Source organism: Apostichopus japonicus, chromosome 17 (genome assembly GCF_037975245.1).
Source record: "Apostichopus japonicus isolate 1M-3 chromosome 17, ASM3797524v1, whole genome shotgun sequence".
NCBI classification, from domain to species: Eukaryota; Metazoa; Echinodermata; class Holothuroidea; order Aspidochirotida; family Stichopodidae; genus Apostichopus; species Apostichopus japonicus.
In genome coordinates this window covers 31,158,134-31,177,096 of record NC_092577.1, presented here as the reverse complement: position 1 = coordinate 31,177,096, position 18,963 = coordinate 31,158,134, and the positions used below count along the sequence as shown (strand labels likewise).

The following is an 18,963-nucleotide window of genomic DNA, read 5'->3' as shown; positions in this document are numbered from 1 at the left end:
TTTTTATTTCTTAGGAAAACCTCAGGTGTTTCCTTCTCAAAGGATGCAGTTTAGCCACATGACTTTAAACGTCAAACATACATCCTGCTCATTCTATTATATGTCAACTTTTGTCTATATATATATATACAAATATATATATATATAGACAAAAGTCTAATAGAATGAGCAGGATGTTTGTTTGACGTACAGTATATCTTTCCAGATCCGGCCTTAGGATTTACAAATGATATCGAGTTGGTTAGCATCATGATTGATCTCTAGAATTAGCATTGTTTGGTACAGGTGACAAAAGCCTACAGTGGAAAATATATATATATATATATATTTTCTAAAACTTACTCCTTATTTGTCAATTATGAGTCATATCTTATTTCTCTGGTTTTCTCTAATATATATATATATATATATATATATATATATATATATATATCAGGGTTCTGCCGCTGCCGGTCGGCGCCGGTCGGGCCCAACCAGCACGCTGAATTACCGACCGCCACAATCTGCCTGAGTGACTTTTCCGACCAGCACTTATTTTCGATAGGAACTCCAAAAAACAGCTCCATAGCCGAACGGTCGAACGTACAGAAACAATCTGTTTGAGACTAGGGGAAATCCAGTTCATAACTGTTCAAAATATCCAACACATCACAGTGTCATACTTAGTAAAAATTACCAGAGTTCCGCATTCCAGACCAATGACTGTTTTCCGTTTCCAACTCCCGATCGTTCTTTTGATAGTTTCATTTATATCTATTTTTATCGCGCAAGACACAGGCACTATCCAGCTAGCTAGTACACATACGGTCGTTAACCTTCGTAGCGGGTGAATTTACATCATATTGCATTAGGCACGAGTGACAAGGGCTGGAAAACCTTGCGAACCGTCCGAACCAGGTTCGCGGGAAATCCGCGATGAAAAAAAAAATCGGACAAAAAAAAAATAAAAATACTGATATCCAGTTATTGCCTGCAGGTGAGTTGCCAGACTATGGCAAAGAAACAGTCACTGCTGCCCATGGCTTCTTCGAAGCTAATGCTGTCTTAGGTACTCTTGATGAGTTGCAACAGGAGTGGTTGTCTCTCAAAAATTACTTCACAAAAGTTCCTGAGATGTCAGACACAGAACTCATTCAGAGGTTGTGTACAATGCAAGCATTGCAGGCTGCATACCCCAACTTCAGTCAACTCTCGAAAATCCTGCGGGTCATCCCAACAAACACAGCTGACCCAGAGATATTATTCTCTCAAATGAAGCTGATTAAAACCAAAGTCAGAAACAGAATTGTGGAGCAGACACTTGATGCTATTCTTAGGGTTGTGATAGAAGGTCCTCCCCTGGATAAATTCCCTGTCAGAAGGGCAGTGCAACTCTGCGTTTGCTGAGTGGTCAGAGTCGGCAGTCACTGCTGTAATTATGTGATATCCTTTCAATGGACCGATTTCATAGGCCCGATGTTGAATAAATGAGAGAGAATACATAATTCATTATGATTCGTCTTTATTTGGGAGTGGACTCTCACTCACTGTCCATCTAAAATTATAATCTCAGCCTGAATGATTTATTTAATAGGCACCACCGGCTGGTCTGTACTCTGGTGCTGCAGATATTTGTCCTAACTTTTTTCATTAATTATGAAAAATTCCAGACATAAGATCTCATTTCAAAGCTGTCCTAACTTTTTTCATTAATTATGAAAAATTCCAGACATAAGATCTCATTTCAAAGCTGTCTACATGCGGCTCAGAATACTCGGGAAGGGCCGTTTCCGGCCATCTGGGGGGTTTCCAAAACCCAAAATTTTCTTGTACGCTCCGCGCCAACCGATGGTGGCGCTCCGCTTAGATAGTCCTGCCGGCACTCAATCCACCCTGGACAGAGCCCTGATGTATATATATATATATATATATATATATATATATATATGTATATATATATATATATATATATATATTTAATAAATATAAAGAATTACTGTTGTCAGATACATTACTGTTACATCAAAACACAACAGTCCACTGATTCTCAACTCATTACTAACTTTCAATGAAGTGGTGGGATTTTACCTTGTGGTTGCCATGGTTGCAACCTTGATTATCAAGAACCAGTACAAGTCCCTGTGTTCCTAGAAGCGTCTCTCTGATGAGCTTGTCTGTGAGATGGTTTCCCGTGGAGCTGGGCGGGGTACCAGAGATGACCTTTGTACAGACGCTGATTACCGTACCGCCCTCGTTACATTTGGAGCTGTACAAACTGCAAGTTTCAACCTTGAGATAAAAGCAATGACAATGGTAGTCATAGAAACAAACACAAAATTGATGTTTATCTCACAAGAAGCAGTTACTAGTATTGATAAGTATTCAGTTGGTTAGATACTTTATCTCACATATTTGTAAGGGATGTTGATGCTGCTAGTAAAGTCTGTACAAAACTCTGTGGGGTTACCATATTCGTAGAATGGAAGATACAAAATTTCACATTGTTTGGTTTAACCTGCATTCACAAAAACAAACATAATCCATAGATTTTCACCTCTACACAAAAGCAATAAATGTAATATCTGATAATATGTTTGGACAAAATGACATCAGAAAAAGCACCCAACCCCCTCCCCACCCACAAATAAAAAAATTAAGCAGTATATCTTCACAAAAATCTCATATTCTTTGAACAATAGACACTGCAGGTGTTAAGAGACAATCCCTATTGTTTTGATATTGATTCATCCTAGCAGGATCTTGCAGCTGCTGCAGCTTTTCATTATCTATTGTGCTCCACAGTTTCACACAATAGACAATGCAGGTGTTAAGAGACAATCCCTATTGTTTGATATTGATTCATCTTAGCAGGATCTTGCAGCTGCTGCAGCTTTTCATTGTCTATTGTGCTCCACAGTTTCACGCAATAGACAATGCAGGTGTTAAGAGACAATCCCTATTGTTTGTTATTGAATCATGCTAGCAGGATCTTGCAGCTGCTGCAGCTTTTCATTATCTATTGTGCTCCACAGTTTCACACAATAGACAATGCAGGTGTTAAGAGACACATCCTAGCAGGATCTTGCAGCTGCTGCAGCTATTCATTATCTATTGTGCTCCACAGTTTCACACAAAAGACAATGCAGGTGTTTTGAGACAATCCATATTGTCTGGTATTGAATCATGCTAGCAGGATCTTGCAGCTGCACGCTGTAACTTCTCGGCTATCTGCAATACATACGATAAACCTCTGAACTATTATTTGGTCTGCTGTCTATGAACTTCAAATGTACCTCTAATCCTTCATCTAGATTGTTTCTCCTCATCTGTTCTGGAATGTAACCCCTCCTTAACTTCGATTTGAACCAGGACGAAAATAGAGCAAACTCTTCCGACCGACTGGAGGAAGGGAGGGACACCATCAGTTTCCAGAAGACGTGGTCAGGTTCACCCTGGACATCTATCAGATGCTGTCCAATCAGGTCAGGCAGATCAAACGGTGACCAGAGTGCCTTACTGGAGAGATATCGGCTTCTGTGATGTTGCATTATAGCGTTAGCTATGTCATGCTGACGATCGTAAATTCTGGAGGGAAGTTACGATGAATGGAAAACAAAATATTTTTGTGTTGAATCATGCAAATTGTGTATTCATATCACCGGGGCCAAATAAACAAGTCCCCCAAATAGAAAACATAATTTATTATTTTAAATAACAACTTCTGCAGGATGTGAAAATCCATAGTTAACGACTCTCACATGCATGGACGGTTCATGTGCTATACAAGGGCAAACAATATTTTTCAAAAAATAGCAAATTCATTCAAGGTCAGCAACTAGTTGCACAATCAAAAAAGTATCCATCCGGGAACTTGTAAATTAGAATTAAGGGTTGAAATTTTGTGGAGCAGTTTTGAACATGTTAATCAATTTCTGATATAAAAAAACTTTGGTTTCTATGTGTACAAAAAATTGTCATCTAACCGTTGGTATTTGTATAGCAATTAGCCAAAACTTTGCTTTGCACTTTGACATGCGATTATCAAATAGATTCATGCCCTGAAAACACACAAGACTTTGAATTTTATATCGTTGAGGTCGGCCTGATAGTAAATTGGAAATTCCATTTCTATATCTGAGTTTTATTCGCAGAACAATGTACCATGACCGTGAGACCAAATGTGTCTTAGAACAATAGAACAAAGTGGTATAGTATAAACAGGACACTACAAAAACAATAGTAGTTTATCAAGCTAGCGACCAAAAACTTAAAAAATAACAATGAAAAAAGGTAACAATTAAGAGAAGAGAAAAATAAACATAAGATAATCAATACTCAGTCAGCTTAGTTTTCAATGAATGCAAACATTTATTGCATCAGTTCACACACACCACCCTCCCCATTTCGTAATTCAGGTGATATTTAATACACCCTGATGACAATGTGAAGCTGATGGTGAAAGGGTTATACATTATACTTGGTAATAGTCTGGCAACAGTCGGTGGTGTCATATTTTGTGTTTCAAAGTTCTGGTTCACTTCTGGTTTGATATATATTTTTGCAATATCTGCAAGCGAGGGGAGGTAACCATTATACTCAGTTTTAGAATCAACAAAATGGAATATAAGCAGGCACGAACACTAAACATGTACTACAGTATTAGTTAGTGACTACATATCGACCGGACAAATAATTTTAGACATTTCCCATAAATACAACCAAACTGTGACCTTCTTGGTCATATTTAAACAACAAAAAAATATGTTAAGCAAACACATCCTTTCAATAATTCGAATGATGCAATTATTTAAAAACGATAGCCCAACGGGCATTATGGTTCGCTTGGTGGAGTATTTTAAAGGTGCGTCCGAAAATTGATGACAGTATTCAGAGCTCACCCGGCTAAGTTCAATGAAGTTGACTGTTTTTAAACATGAAGTCCAAGCTAACTTTCATGCCTATCAGGCATCAATTCTGAGGGGTGGGGGGGGGTTCTGATGGGTCTTATTTTTCTCGGCATGGAAGATCACTTGTCGTGCAGCCAAAATGTCGTACATACATACCTTTGCGCAGAACCACTTAGTCCACAATTTGACTTTCCAAGGCTAGAAAACTCTCTTAGCTGGTCTGCGGTGTCATTCATCGCCGGGCCAGCTGGGAACGTTTCTATGGTGTCCTTCAGACGCAACTTTTTAGCTAGTATTTTTCTCCAGCTGAAATTTAAATTACATAAGATTTTCTTCAAGTTCAGTAGGGTAAGACAGGCTATGATGGGTTTAGACTAGATTACAGAAAATTAACATCCACTGATTAAAAGGGGGGTTCTTTAAGATCTAAGCTATACTGATAATTTGCATATAAGCTTCAGGGCTATAGCAACTATGGACTAGTACCGCCAATGAGACACTTTTCTTCCTTTTCATTTTTGGAAATACCTCACAGCATAAATTTGGTGGGAAGCGGAATGACGGTTCTGATAGGTCAGTAATGAAACGTAACTTTAGAGAAATTATTTGCACGACCTACATTTTTAAGAATCTCGCTTTTTGAAGTTGATGCACCATCCTCTCTATTTCGGCCAGGGCCTCGTCTCTGATTCTCAATTCCTCCTCAAAGACTTCTCGACTTATCTGCTCGCTGAAAGTTGTCACCGCAGCATCCAGGTAATCTTGGCTGAGATCTCTTGCAATTCTTGCAATTCTGTCTAGTTGCTCGGCTCTCTGGTCTTCTTCGTAGAGTCTAGTAAAGTGACAATCAGACATCAAGATCCGAGATATCATCGTTTTAAACTTGTAAACATTTCGTTGTCTCAAGACAGCTCTTCATTTCTTTGAACATTCCTCTACTTCTCTTATGCAATCGCTTAACCCTCTTCTCTCCTTCATCCATCCCTCTCCATCCCCAATATACTTATAATATATTACAAAATGACTTTAGACTCATAAACATTTTGAGGAAAAGAGTACAGTTAAGCCCCCCCCCCTCTTCCCCAGTCTCTGCTCCACACCCAATATAACCGATAGGCCACATCTAGCCTCTTCTAGAGAAACCTTGCAAAAGGCATTTATCATCAAATAAAATTTTAGTGGTCTGAATTTAGTCTGAGAAGTATTTTAAGGAAAAGAGCAGTTAATTAAGTCCCTTCTCCCCAGCCCCGCCCCACTCCCAATATAACGGATGGACCACACAAGGCTACGTTCAAACCTCTTCTAGACAAACGTTGCGAAGCATTTATCATCAAACAAACTTTTTGTAGTCTGACTTTTAATCTGAGAAATATTTGAAGGACAATTGCAGTTAGTTACCCCCCCCCCCTCTTCCACAGCACCCACCCCACACATCTCAATTTACTTCTTACGACCGAGAAAGAAGCAGCAGCAGGGAAGAAGATAATTTCTTCACTATTGTCAAGTAACTCTTCAAATATCTGAAGGGTCAGAAACTTTGAAACAGTAACATCTGAAACTTTTAACAAATATTTCATAGTCAAATTTGAGGGCAAAATATAGACTGAGTGAACATGAGATTGAACATGTTTTTACTCATTTTTTTTTGGGGGGGGGGTGGGGGGTGGAGGGGTTGTATTTGGCATTGAATGGATTTTTAAGTTTACATTCAGGGTATCATGAAATTTGAAACATTCATCTGGCCTGCAAAAAGCTCACAACTTTAAGGTTTCTACCTTAAAGTTGGATCCCATAAATCTTTGGATCCCATAAAACACGAGACAGTTGTATGAACGCAGCAAGACAGGACCGAGGGCGTTGGAATAATACAAAGCATTGTGATAAATCGGTTCAACAGGTCTGCAAGTATTTTTCTACCACATTCTTGAACAACGGGGCTGGATCGGTTCCAGAACCCTCGAGTAATTACCTTGAAAGTGAGGTTGGAGGGGGGGGGTAAGGGGGCTATGGGGGCTATGGGGGAAGGAGGGGCAAAATACATCCTTACCTTTTCTCTGTAGAAACTAAATCACTTATTTCTGATTGAAGTACTTCCTCTATGGTACAGCTGAGGATATCTTCGGAGATTTCATCGGTTATTCTTTTCCTCTCTGCTACAATCTGCTCTCTTTGCAACCTTAAAAGGAAGGAAAATACCTTTGTGAGATGAAAATACATTTTCTAAATTTTTTTTTTAGCCACACAGACAGCATAGAGATGCTTGGAGTGGGCAATTCTCTCAAATGTTTATTAAATAATATTGTATTCTGTTTCATTTTATTAGAGATGAATCTCATTTCTGATATTCCACCATCTACATAAAAAGAAAAGAAGACTGAGCATGTGAACTTGTGAACTTGAGTTGAACTTGTGAACTTCATGTGAACTTGAGTTCACATGAAGACTAGCCCTGGCATATTATTTCTTTTGCTTGCCATTGCAAAATAATTTGAAACACTATTCAAGCCAAATACATATGATGTCAGGGATTTTCCCAAAAATATCCCACACAATTGATCATTTCAAAGCAATTTAGAAAAAAAAACAGCACCACAACAATGCAATTCATAACGTCACGAAAACAAGTTTTCATCAAAATATATTAAGGAAATACCAAAGTTGTGACATTTTTCTTGCAACTTGGTTTATATATAGTTAGGTTCTTTTTTCAATTGTTATTAGCCAGGTAGGTTTTAAAAAGCAGGTTTATACACAGATATTTGTAATGCTTCATAATGATACATAATACTCATTCTATGTAGTGAAATGCTACGTAATGCAACATCAAATTGCTTTTGCCTGCATATCAGTGACACCAATGTACATTATTTACTACTTTATTGTTATATACATAGGTGTATTTAAGTCGTGTGGCTACATGTACATTACATCAATATCACATATACACCATGCTAAGTAGGAAACCCCAGGGATGAATTTATCCAGTATCACATCGCAGGGAAAGCAACGTCGTGATAGGACTTCTAATGGTTCCCCTTCCCCGCCGAATATTTTCCTCATCCAAAATCATTTTCGTTGCATATGGCTAAAAAATTCACGCCATGACTTTCCAAGTTTTATGCCCAATTTTTTTTTTTATCATAATTTGAATTAACCCTTGCCAGAGTCTAATTTTATTATTCGACTTGCCTTTGGAAAAACTTATGAAAACCAAACCTGAAAATTGGCATAAGAGAGTAAAGCACTGACTTAAAATACAGATCTACTCTATGTTTCAATGTGCTTTGGAATGACAAGCAATCCCCATCTTCAGGCCTAATGAATCTGCTATGACACCTTAAATTCCTCTTGCAAATATCTGACCCCCTCTGCCTTTGCCATTTCACAACCCCATACCTACCCCCCACCCCTACCCCCACTCTACCCTGAGACCTTGAGGCATATGGTAGTAGGCATGATGTGAAGGTCACAAACCCCTGACATTTTGGCTAATTGGTATATACAGAGATGCCAACCTCTTGACACAAAATAACAGACTGAATATCCTAAAAAAAAAATCATTTTTCATCGATTTTCACTAAAACTCAACACTACCACCGGCCCCTTGGCCCCGGGCCAGTTAAATGTCAGAAAAATGTTTTACTGGTAATACTGGCAAGTAAATTTTTTGCTTTTTCATTATAAACATTTAATGAGAAAATTGTAAAGCTGCCGATTCCGCGTGTTTCCCGCCCATGTAGGCTCGTTGTTCAACGTGTTTGTCGGGGTTTGGGGGGTTACTTGTACATGTTTCTATGCAATTCCACTTCCTTTTTTTTTTTTTTTGAAAGATGAAAACTTGTATTTTCAAGAGGCAATATCGTATTATCGTATTTCACTTGTTTCAACGTACTAAATACGATAAAATCGTACTGGTTGGCATCTCTGTATATATCACCTTTCATATTCAGATCTTCGGACATCGTCTTCTCTGGCTTCCTGTAGGTATCCCTCGCTGACTTCTACCACCATCCGACCTGCTGTCTCCTCAATGATTTCTTCAGCTAGTTCATCGGAGGTTGCAGAGATGAGGACCTCGTTCGAGACGGAGAGAGCAAGCTCCTTGATGACTTCATTTGTGACGTCAATACCCTGTGTTATAATTTCAGACACAATCAACTACCAATTTAGAAGACAAAATTCATGGTTCCACGTGGGTTATATGCACAGCTGCTGCATATTGGTTAGATTGCTGACCCATCCCACTAACTGTACCGACACCACCATATCCTCATCAAAACCCCCGAAACATGTCAACAATGACATAACAGGTAAGTCCAGCCTAATAAGGGAACAGCTCTGACATGCTGTTTTGACATTATTGTATCATGAGGAGAGGGTGGTGGGCGGGGGTCGAGGGGGGGTGGGTTGAGGTTGGAAGAGGGGTGAAACAAAATGCAGCCTATGAATGCCCCAAAACACTCCCATTTAAGTAGCTTCCTTAGATCTAAGTGTACTAAGTTTACAGTTAATGCCAAAAAGGACAGATCAATCTATGCCAAATGTAGTAACACAGGTAATTACTGGGTTACTCGAAGTTTAGTTTATGAGTCAAACCATGACGTAACACAGGAAAACTTCAGTACGGCCAAGACGAGCGAAGTAAAAATGTCATGTTGGTTGAAGAATAGGCACTTAATAATAGTATGATCATATAATAATAATAATTATAATAATAATAATCATAATAATAACAATAATACTAATAATAATAATAATAATACTAATAATCATAATAATAATAATAATAATAATAATAAATGAGATGTAGCGCCAAATCAGCAGAAGACAAAAGTCACAGGGGATGGAGGGGAGGGGAGGGGAGGGGAGGGAGGGGGGAATTTAGTTGCAATGCAGTCTGAATTTGATGTCAAAAGACTATTGGCCGTCCGCCAGACGACATAAAAAGCTGACTTTGGTTCATGTCCGGACAGACATTTGTCATTTCAGATGAATGGGAGGAAGGCCAGTCAAGACTGTGCCAGGGCTGTAAATGATCAATATGACTCATTATGTCTGCAACTCATTAATGAATCATCAACAAGACATGATTAAAAACCAGAGTCGGTTCAACAGTTTGAAATTTAATCATCTCATTTGCTCTTTGATCTCTACAAGATCAATGCGTTTTTAATTTTCTTATTTAAAAATTTTATTTTTAGCATCTGGATGATTAGAAGGAGGAGCCGTATTACAAATTTTAGCTGATCTTTTGAAAATGAGTTGATTTTATTTGCAAGTAAAATCATCATTATCATCAAAAAAAATATAAATAAAAAATACACACAAACTCCTAAATTTGCAAAATCACATCCGGGAAATATAGCATTGCAGTATCACTCTCAATTTCCTTAAACTTGATATGGTGAACCGTGACATGACTTTAAAAAGTTTGGAGTCCTGTCACAAATTTCAGCTGATCTTTTGAAAATTAGTTGATTACATTTGCAAGTAAAATCATCATTATCATCAAAAAAAAAATAAATAAAAACTACACACTAATGCCTAAAATTGCAAAATCAGATCAGAGAAAATAGAGCATTGCAAAATCACTCTCAATTTGTTAAACTTGATATGGTGAACTGTGACATGACTGTAAAAATTTGCATCATCTCAAACTTGTAAAGGAACTAAAGCGTGTAATAGTGGGGGTAATTTTCCCTTTCTTTATTGACAGTTTCAAAAATAATATTATTCTTACTGTTCTCATGATTAGTTCCGGGTCTGGTAAATGGACTTCGGTTGCTATCTGTTTGTGCAATGGCCCGATGGCGTCAGCTTTTCCCATGTCCTCGACATCACACCGTTCTTTTGTAGATCCTAGAGAGGATGGAAAGGAAACATATACAAGAAAACAAAACGACTAATTGTTGCATTCATCTGCTTAATAACCCCCCGACCTTATCGTGGGCTTTTAAAAATAAATGAAGAGAGGTTTTGATAGGCTATCCAACAATCACCGACAATTTGGATGATTTAAAAAAACAATGACCTTTTTATTGCCCATATCTGCAAACCTCTGGAATATTGAGAAACAATTCACACAATGCACCAATTCTGCCTACTGTATTTAAAAATAGTACCCAAATTGTCTAAATTGTTTTCCCCAATGCCACTGGGTTAGCCACTGACAGTGAAAAGATATTCTACATTTCAGGCTATAATTGGAGCAAAACAGATCCATTGTCTACAAATGTTAGAAAAGATTAACTTTGTTCCCCCTGTGCCCCCCTATGCCCCCCAAAAGAAATATTTGGATATGATTTTCATCTTTAATGTTTATGTTATAAAATCTTATTAGGGAGGAGGTGGCAGATAACAGATATTGAAAGTTAGGTTTGAAGCATAAAAAAATTAATTTTGATTTGTTGTAATAGATTTTAATCAACCTCCCCCTCCTCTCCCCTTCCCCTCCCTCCCCCCCCCAGATATTGGTTCAAGTTAAGTTTCTTTAGCACTTTTTCAATATTTGAGTTATGATCTTTTATACACTGAAATTCATCAATTAAAGTGATTGGACAAATTTGTAGTCGAACGTCATCCAAGGGTACTCTTTTTCTTTAAGAACAATGTTTTTGGTTCAAAATTTATGCAAAACTTTATAAAATTATGGATGGACATTTCTACAGGTACTAATTGAGTGTTCAAAATTTTGTGTAGCAGGTTCGCAGAAGCTGTGAATTATGTTTCTTATAAAATACAGTGGTTTAAATTCTGCACACAGAAAACTTTTATACATCTGGACATTGGTATTTTCAAACTGTGAGCGATTTTGACTCTGTTGGTAAAGTTAGCATCTTTTGCGTTACAATAACGTATTTGCTATTCCCTGCATAACGTAAGACAGGGCCTGCACTGATTAGAAAGCCAACATTCAACCCAACAATTTAGCATATTTTAAAGGTAAAATATCATTAAAACTGGAATTAAGCTATATATAGGAACATTATGAACACACATTGTTTCAAAAAAAAAATTGTTTTGGCTCTGTTCTAATGACATATATCTATATGTACACTAATGGCATGCTTTAGAATTTTTACTTTTTAAAAATTTGTTTTATTTACAGAGCAGCCCCTTTTTGTAAACTGGTAAAGACAGCTTCTTAGATCCTTTGTTGTAGCTTTTTGATAATTTTGATAACTTTTGTAACGCTTTTTATGTTTCATTATTAACTTAGTCTGATAAACTTTTATATGTCCTAACCTGTATTTTTTATGTTCTGTATATTGTTATATTTTTATCCTATTTATAAATTTCTCTGTAATTTTGTTATACTGAAATAAAGAAATGAAAAAATGAAACGAAGTGAACTATGTGTATATTGAGGCACATTTCCGTTTCCTCTTTCAGTTTTCCTATAGACTTAGGCTTTGACGTAACTTTGGGGGAACCATCAGGGACATGACCAAAGCAGTTTGTGCTGTATGAGTAGTAGTTCTATTTATAGAACAAAAAAATCCCAACTACTGTACATATACATATAGTTCCATGGTTGTATGTCCACCACCACTAAAATACTATTTCTGTACACTAACCAAGTGATCTTGGAAGGAATAAATTTAATAATTACTGCAATCATTCCCGAAGGAGATATACAACAAAACATATTGTTTTGATAGATTACCTTGACAACTGGTAAGTAATATGTTTCAACATTATTTATAAAAAAAATAAAAAAATTGTAAATTGTAAATATTTCTAAAAATGTAGAGTAATATATAAAAAATAGTTAAATTTTATGATCTAATTAAGATGCCCTTAACGAGGCGGATACAGATTGCAAGATCGTTAGGGAACGATTTGTCTTTAATTCGTAACCACCCTTGTCGTCTGCCATGCCCATCATCTATGACTCATCCAGGAAAAATCCAGATATGTTCCGTATCTTAAGGGTTAAAAACCACATCCGTTATCGGATATTGTATGGTAGAGATACGCCTTTTTATTTCTTCCAAATTTGGCGACATTTTGGGAATATGTTGTTTTTTTTTTTTAATGAGTTGGATTGCTACAGGGTTTTCACAATAGAAAACACACATTTAGCACAGTTTGTAAACAGGTGTTTACAGATTTTTCACACATTTCTGTCATCTTTCAGACAATTTTGTGAAACGACATGATGAAAGCAAGTTGTTTTACCTGAATATCGCTTTAATTAATATCTTCATTAATATCAAAAGTAAAAATATCTCTGGCTTTTAGACTACATCGATGGCTCAATGGGTATGACACACTGTGAGTGATAAAGTATAACACACCTTGAATGACAAACACACAATGAATTGATAAAAACAAACAAAATACATATAGCATATAGTACAGAAGACCACCCACCCGCCCAAATGTGTATTTATGTGAGAGGTGGGGCCATTTCAAATGATTAATCTCTTCTACCATGAAATTGACTATACTTGACTCAGCAAACAGTACAATGTTGTCTAATCTTTGATCAAATATTTAAGTTAAAAATAGTCATCCAATTTATAGTTAGCAGTGAAAAATGGGAGTTGTATAACAATTCAACTTTACTGGCATTATTCACCATATGGATTATTCTACGGGTTGGACAACGCCTCGTTTTGTTGCTGAATAAAGCAATGATATTAAAAGACAAAATAAAAAACATACACATACACATACACACGCACACACACATCAAATAAGTCGACATGACCGCATGTTCTTATAAATTACGTCAAAACAAGGAAAATAGTAGTAAATACTAAGGGTCAAACACTTATGTCTACGACTGTCGTCGCACTTTTCATTTTATTGATTCGGCTGCAAAAGTGTGGATTACCCAAATCTGGACTATCCAATCGATCCAAAACTGTCTAAAGTCCAAAAGGTTGACGTAATCTGAGAAAATTCCAGATCGTAGTAGGCCCGATCGTAAGGCAGGCCTCGGAAATGAGTATAAGATGCCACCGATTTTCGAGAGAATTCTTTTTAACACACGTCTACTCTTTCGATGGTAAGGTCTGTATAACACACCGTTGGAGTTGTTCCCCATATCTATACCTCAAAGTATTGTCGTCTCATATGAGGATACTTCAAAGATACAACTATCGATTGTGCAAAACTACATAACTATGTTTCCCTATAAAATATGTATAGTTTGTCCGTATCGTGATAGATTTCCTTGTGTGATACTGTCAAAATGCCATGTCTTTTTTATTACGAGATTTCTAGAGTTTCATTCTTTCCACCATCACACAAATTTCCCCCCATTTCGGGTACTGACGAATGTTTAAAAAACAATATACATCTCGGTCCAGATCATTTCACTGAATTGCAACTGAATTTTTTATCACAAATAATATCTTTTCAAGCAGTCTCCTTGCTTTCAGTTACAGACAACAAATTATACTTTATTGCCGTTCTTAATTTAATGGATAGAGAACAAGTTTAAAGTGCGTGTAGATGCTTCAACACCGTGCGTCACTACATAAAACAAAATGAAATAATATGCATATTCGTCAGTTCGCGAAACAAGGGACGATCTGTCTAAAGGTGCGATATCTTTATAATTATGGGACAACAAAAGAATACTACAAACAAACAAATTTTGTACTCCTCCTCCCCTGTACATACCCCACACCAAGCCCTACCCTCCACCACCCCTTCCCCCCGCCACCCCCTTCAAGGTTCAACCTTATTCTGCCACCCATTGTCCCGATAACCCAGATCTGATGGCAATGAGAACACACTGTTTGCCCGGATGTTTCGGGTCAATAAATGACTCGTTTCTTTCGTATGGCACTCAGTGAGTAATGAGTATAAATGAGTATTGAGTGTAAATGAGTAATGAGCCATTGTTTGGTCTAACTCGACCGACTCACCATTTTCCGAGCTTCTGATCTTGCTCAGAGTGAATCTGCCCTTTCCATCGAAACTTGAAGCGGGGAGATGACGTAGGTTCGGCGGCAGGGGTCCTCCGTTAACCACCTGTTTGAAAGAATGGCAGGGGAAAACAGAACATGGCATCGTGCATTTCAAAATAAAGACCAAAATACTCCCATTTTTTTTCCCTTTCAAATTTTTGTGTATTTTTATATGTCGAACTGACCACCCAGTGAGACAGCTTCAGGCGAAATTTTACGGGTAAAAAAAAAAAAAAAAAAAATGGATACGAATAAACAAATTTTGGTGTGATAATCTTACCTCACCAATCAGTGATCTGTTCTTCTCTTCTATGATCGAGATCGACCTAGCCAACGGTATCACATAATCAGGCTGGAAAAATTCACTTCTGCTCAATTGAACATACCCATTGAGAACATTCAAGCCATGGGCACTACAAAACTCCATGGTCTGCAAACAAAAAGAGAGAAGAAAAAAATGGGAAAATCGCTTCATTTTAGACGAGCACTATCTTTGGTCAGTATCCAAATCTACTTTTACCATAAAATTGGACGATTTGGGAAAGCGAATTGTCTCCAATCACAGATCACATCCAAATTTACCCTGTTTTTTTTCTCGCAGCCCGAACAACTAAACGTTGATAACCTTTTATACCAATGAAGGTGCTCTGTCCTTTTCGACCTTTCTATCCACCCCCCCACCCCACCTACCACACCCCAGGCCCCCTCCTCAAAATGCGGGCTATTTAGGGCTCAGGCTAAATGCCGGTGGAGTTTGCCATTTGCCAGTAGACAGTGCAAAGAAATCAAACAAATGGTGTAAAGTTGGTTAAAAATCGTCGGTCGGAGAATTGCCATGATTTCCGTACCAAACCTACTATTAGTGCTTATACAGTGAGTATTGTACTAGCAGGCTGCAGCTCTCAGAATCCTCTACAATTAACTAACAAGTGTTGTAATCCAGGATAATACAATGGAAAGATTTATTTTAGCCAGAAGATTTTCTAAGCGCTGGCATTAATTTTGTTTTTTGTGCATGTGGCTAAAAATGTGAGCTTCTAGTCCTTTGGCCTCTTCCCCTTAATCTCCCCTCTCCTTCCCCTTTATCCCCTCCCCCTTCATCCCCTCACCCCCTCATCCCCTTACCCCTTTATCCTGACATCAGGCCTTCTAATTTTTACATAGTTACCTGCACAGGATTCTACGTAGATAAACAGTTTACTAAACAGTTTCTTTTTATCCCCTGCAAGATGATAATAGAGCAATTCGTTACCGCACTACGTCTAAAATTTACGCATTAGTACCTTAAAATTGTCAACATTCTCCTTAAGTATGTATTTTATTGTATTTGTGTGTATTTGAGATCCTCCTGCAACTTGCAGGAACTCGCCAAGAAGCCATCATTTGGCTTAATATCGAAGTCGCAAATTGACCGAAGTCAGTCTCTTACATTCATATTTTTACGTTCATGTAATATGAATAGTCAATTGTCAATGACTCTGTAACTGGATGACATACATTAATCTTGGAGTGACTCGAACCAGGGACCTTATGGTTGAAAGGCACCGGCGTTGACCACTGAGCTAACACTCCCTAACATTCTCATTGAGTGCAGCATGCTGCATGATCTAACGCTGACGATCTGACGACGAGGCTATACTGTACACAAATATCACGACGACGTAGGCAATGACGAACTGTTAATTTTCATGCATATCAAATGAGTTGTTCGTGCAAGCCAATCTAATTTACCTGTTCTTGGGTCTCAAACGCCAGTAACCTCATGACCTCCGACAGTGGATAAGGGGACCCCCTGTTGGTACTGAAGGCTTTGTTGATAATCTCTAAGGCGATGTTGCGTACCTGAGTGAAATACCGATGCATGATGCATCCATTCAGGTAGGAGGCAGACCTGGAGAAAATGAATTAATTGGTGACTCACTGTCGTAAGAATTAATGCATCTTCAGTCAGGGTAGAGGCCATTTGACATGGGGAGCGGATAGAGAGGGAATGGGGGGTGGGGGGGGGTTGGTGGGGTGAAGGGTAAGGGGGCTAAGAGGGACAATGCATGATGCATCCATTTAGGTAGGAGGCAGACCTGGGGAAAATGAATTCATTGGTGACTCACTGTAGTAAGAATTAATGCATCTTCAGTCAGGGTAGAGGCCATTTGAGATGGGGAGGGGATAGGATTGGGGGATTGGGGGTGGTGGGGTGAGGGGTAAAGGGGCTAAGAGGGACAATGCATGATGCATCCATTTAGGTAGGATGCAGACCTGGGAAAATGAATTCATTGGTGACTCACTGTAGTAAGAATTAATGCATCTTCAGTCAGGGTAGAGGCCATTTGAGATGGGAAGGGGATTAAAGAGGGAATGGGGGGTTAGGGGGGATGGTGGGGTGAGGGGTAAGGGGGCTTAGAGGGACAATGCATGATGCATCCATTCAGGTAGGAGGCAGACCTGGGGAAAATGAATTCATTGGTGACTCACTGTAGTAAGAAAAAATGCATCTTCAGTCAGGGTAGAGGCCATTTGACATGGGAAGGGCATAGAGAGGGAATGGGGGGTTGGGGGGGTTGGTGGGGTGAGGGGTAAGGGGGATAAGAGGGACAGGAGTAAAGAGTAGGGACAGGGAAGAAGAATAAGGAAGATGGTGAGTGGAGAGGAGAGGAGCAGAGGGGAGAGGAGTGGAATTGGCAGAGCAAGGGTAAGGGTAAAGAAACAGGGGTGTGGTAAAGATCTTTGCACACTGACAAACAACCAACATATTAACTATATGGAAGATGCTAGACTACAAAATTAATCATTTGTTTTGAATAGTTCTGGATCTTATTTCTTCCAATACAAATGAGAACTGTTCCATCAGACAATGAAATATCACTATGACATTAGAACCTTAAGAAATATCATCTGTACTGGCCAACAAATTTAACCAATGTTTTCAAAAGTACTTTACTGACCCTGTGATTTCTGCATCTTCAGCTTAACTCCAGACCTTGACTGACCCAATTTTAACTTGTGTAAAAGTAAGTTGGCCTGACGTTTCGATCCTAGCAGGATCTTCTTCAGAGGCTAAAAATTTTTAGCCTCTGAAGAAGATCCTGCTAGGATCGAAACGTCAGGCCAACTTACTTTTACACATTCTATTACACAGGCTCTCTAGTGGATAAGCAGTTTGCTAACAGTTTTATTTTATTTTTATTTTTATTTTTATTTTTATTCCAATTTTAACTTATACAATGAAAAGTTCAAGTGAAGACAAATAAACAAAACCAGACACTTTGAGCATGCATGGGTTGGTATTAAAATGTATAATCGTACAAATTTCTAGCATGAACCTTAAAAAATATCATCTGTACTGGCCAACAAATTTAACCAATGTTTTCAAAAGTACTTTACTGACCCAGTGATTTCTGCATCTTCAGCTTAACTCCAGACCTTGACTGACCCAATTTTAACTTATACAATGAAACGTTCAAGTGAAGACAAATAAACAAAACACACACTTTGAGCCTGTATGGGTTGGTATTAAAATGTATAATCGTACAAATTTCTAGCATGGGTGGCCATTATTTTATATTTTCAAGCATATTTAGGGGGCAAAGACAGTGCTGATGACCTTTAAGGGTTGTTTCTAAATTGCAAACGTGTTTCTTGCAAATTTTGAGATCTATATTTCATACACTTAAGTATATATACTGTACACTACAGTAAGCAAAATCATTAAACAACTGATAATTATTAAGTCTTCACAAATTGTCTTGAAATTGCTAATCAAGGATAAAACAATGCACAAAATGATTGTCATGGTGCATTTTCAAATGCAATTAAAGAGTAGTAATTACACCCCCCCCAGTGGCGGAGCGTCCATACAGTCAGGGGGGTGGATGCCCCCCTGACGGACTCAAATGGACTGCTGGCACCCTTTTCAGCTTTGTACCACTTTTTACTTATTCGCGATTATTTACTTTTTTTATTGCGCTCTCATCTACCTATTGACATTTGTCACATTTTGTTGGTGATGACACCTATTTATTCTTCGTTTATCTGCAAATTAGCAAGGCCAGGAAAGGGTTATTTCCGGCGATCCAGGAAGCATCTTTACTCCCAAAATTTCTGTACGCTCCGCGCCAACCTGTGGTGGCGCTCTGCTTAGAGTCGAAAGCGCC

General features: G+C 38.1%; 1 protein-coding gene across 1 annotated transcript in view; it reads right to left on the bottom strand.

Moving 5' to 3' along the window:
* LOC139984179 (germinal-center associated nuclear protein-like) overlaps window positions 1-18,963 on the bottom strand; it is a 99,202-nt gene that overhangs the window by 14,120 nt on the left and 66,119 nt on the right. The window contains exons 13-22 of the mRNA XM_071997955.1: window positions 16,544-16,703; window positions 15,093-15,242; window positions 14,771-14,876; window positions 10,627-10,745; window positions 8,824-9,017; window positions 6,934-7,062; window positions 5,506-5,718; window positions 5,043-5,192; window positions 3,273-3,564; window positions 2,068-2,268 (exon numbers count right to left, since the gene is read on the bottom strand). Of these exons, the coding sequence (XP_071854056.1) occupies window positions 2,068-2,268; window positions 3,273-3,564; window positions 5,043-5,192; window positions 5,506-5,718; window positions 6,934-7,062; window positions 8,824-9,017; window positions 10,627-10,745; window positions 14,771-14,876; window positions 15,093-15,242; window positions 16,544-16,703 (1,714 nt within the window). The remainder of the gene's footprint in view (window positions 1-2,067; window positions 2,269-3,272; window positions 3,565-5,042; window positions 5,193-5,505; window positions 5,719-6,933; window positions 7,063-8,823; window positions 9,018-10,626; window positions 10,746-14,770; window positions 14,877-15,092; window positions 15,243-16,543; window positions 16,704-18,963) is intronic.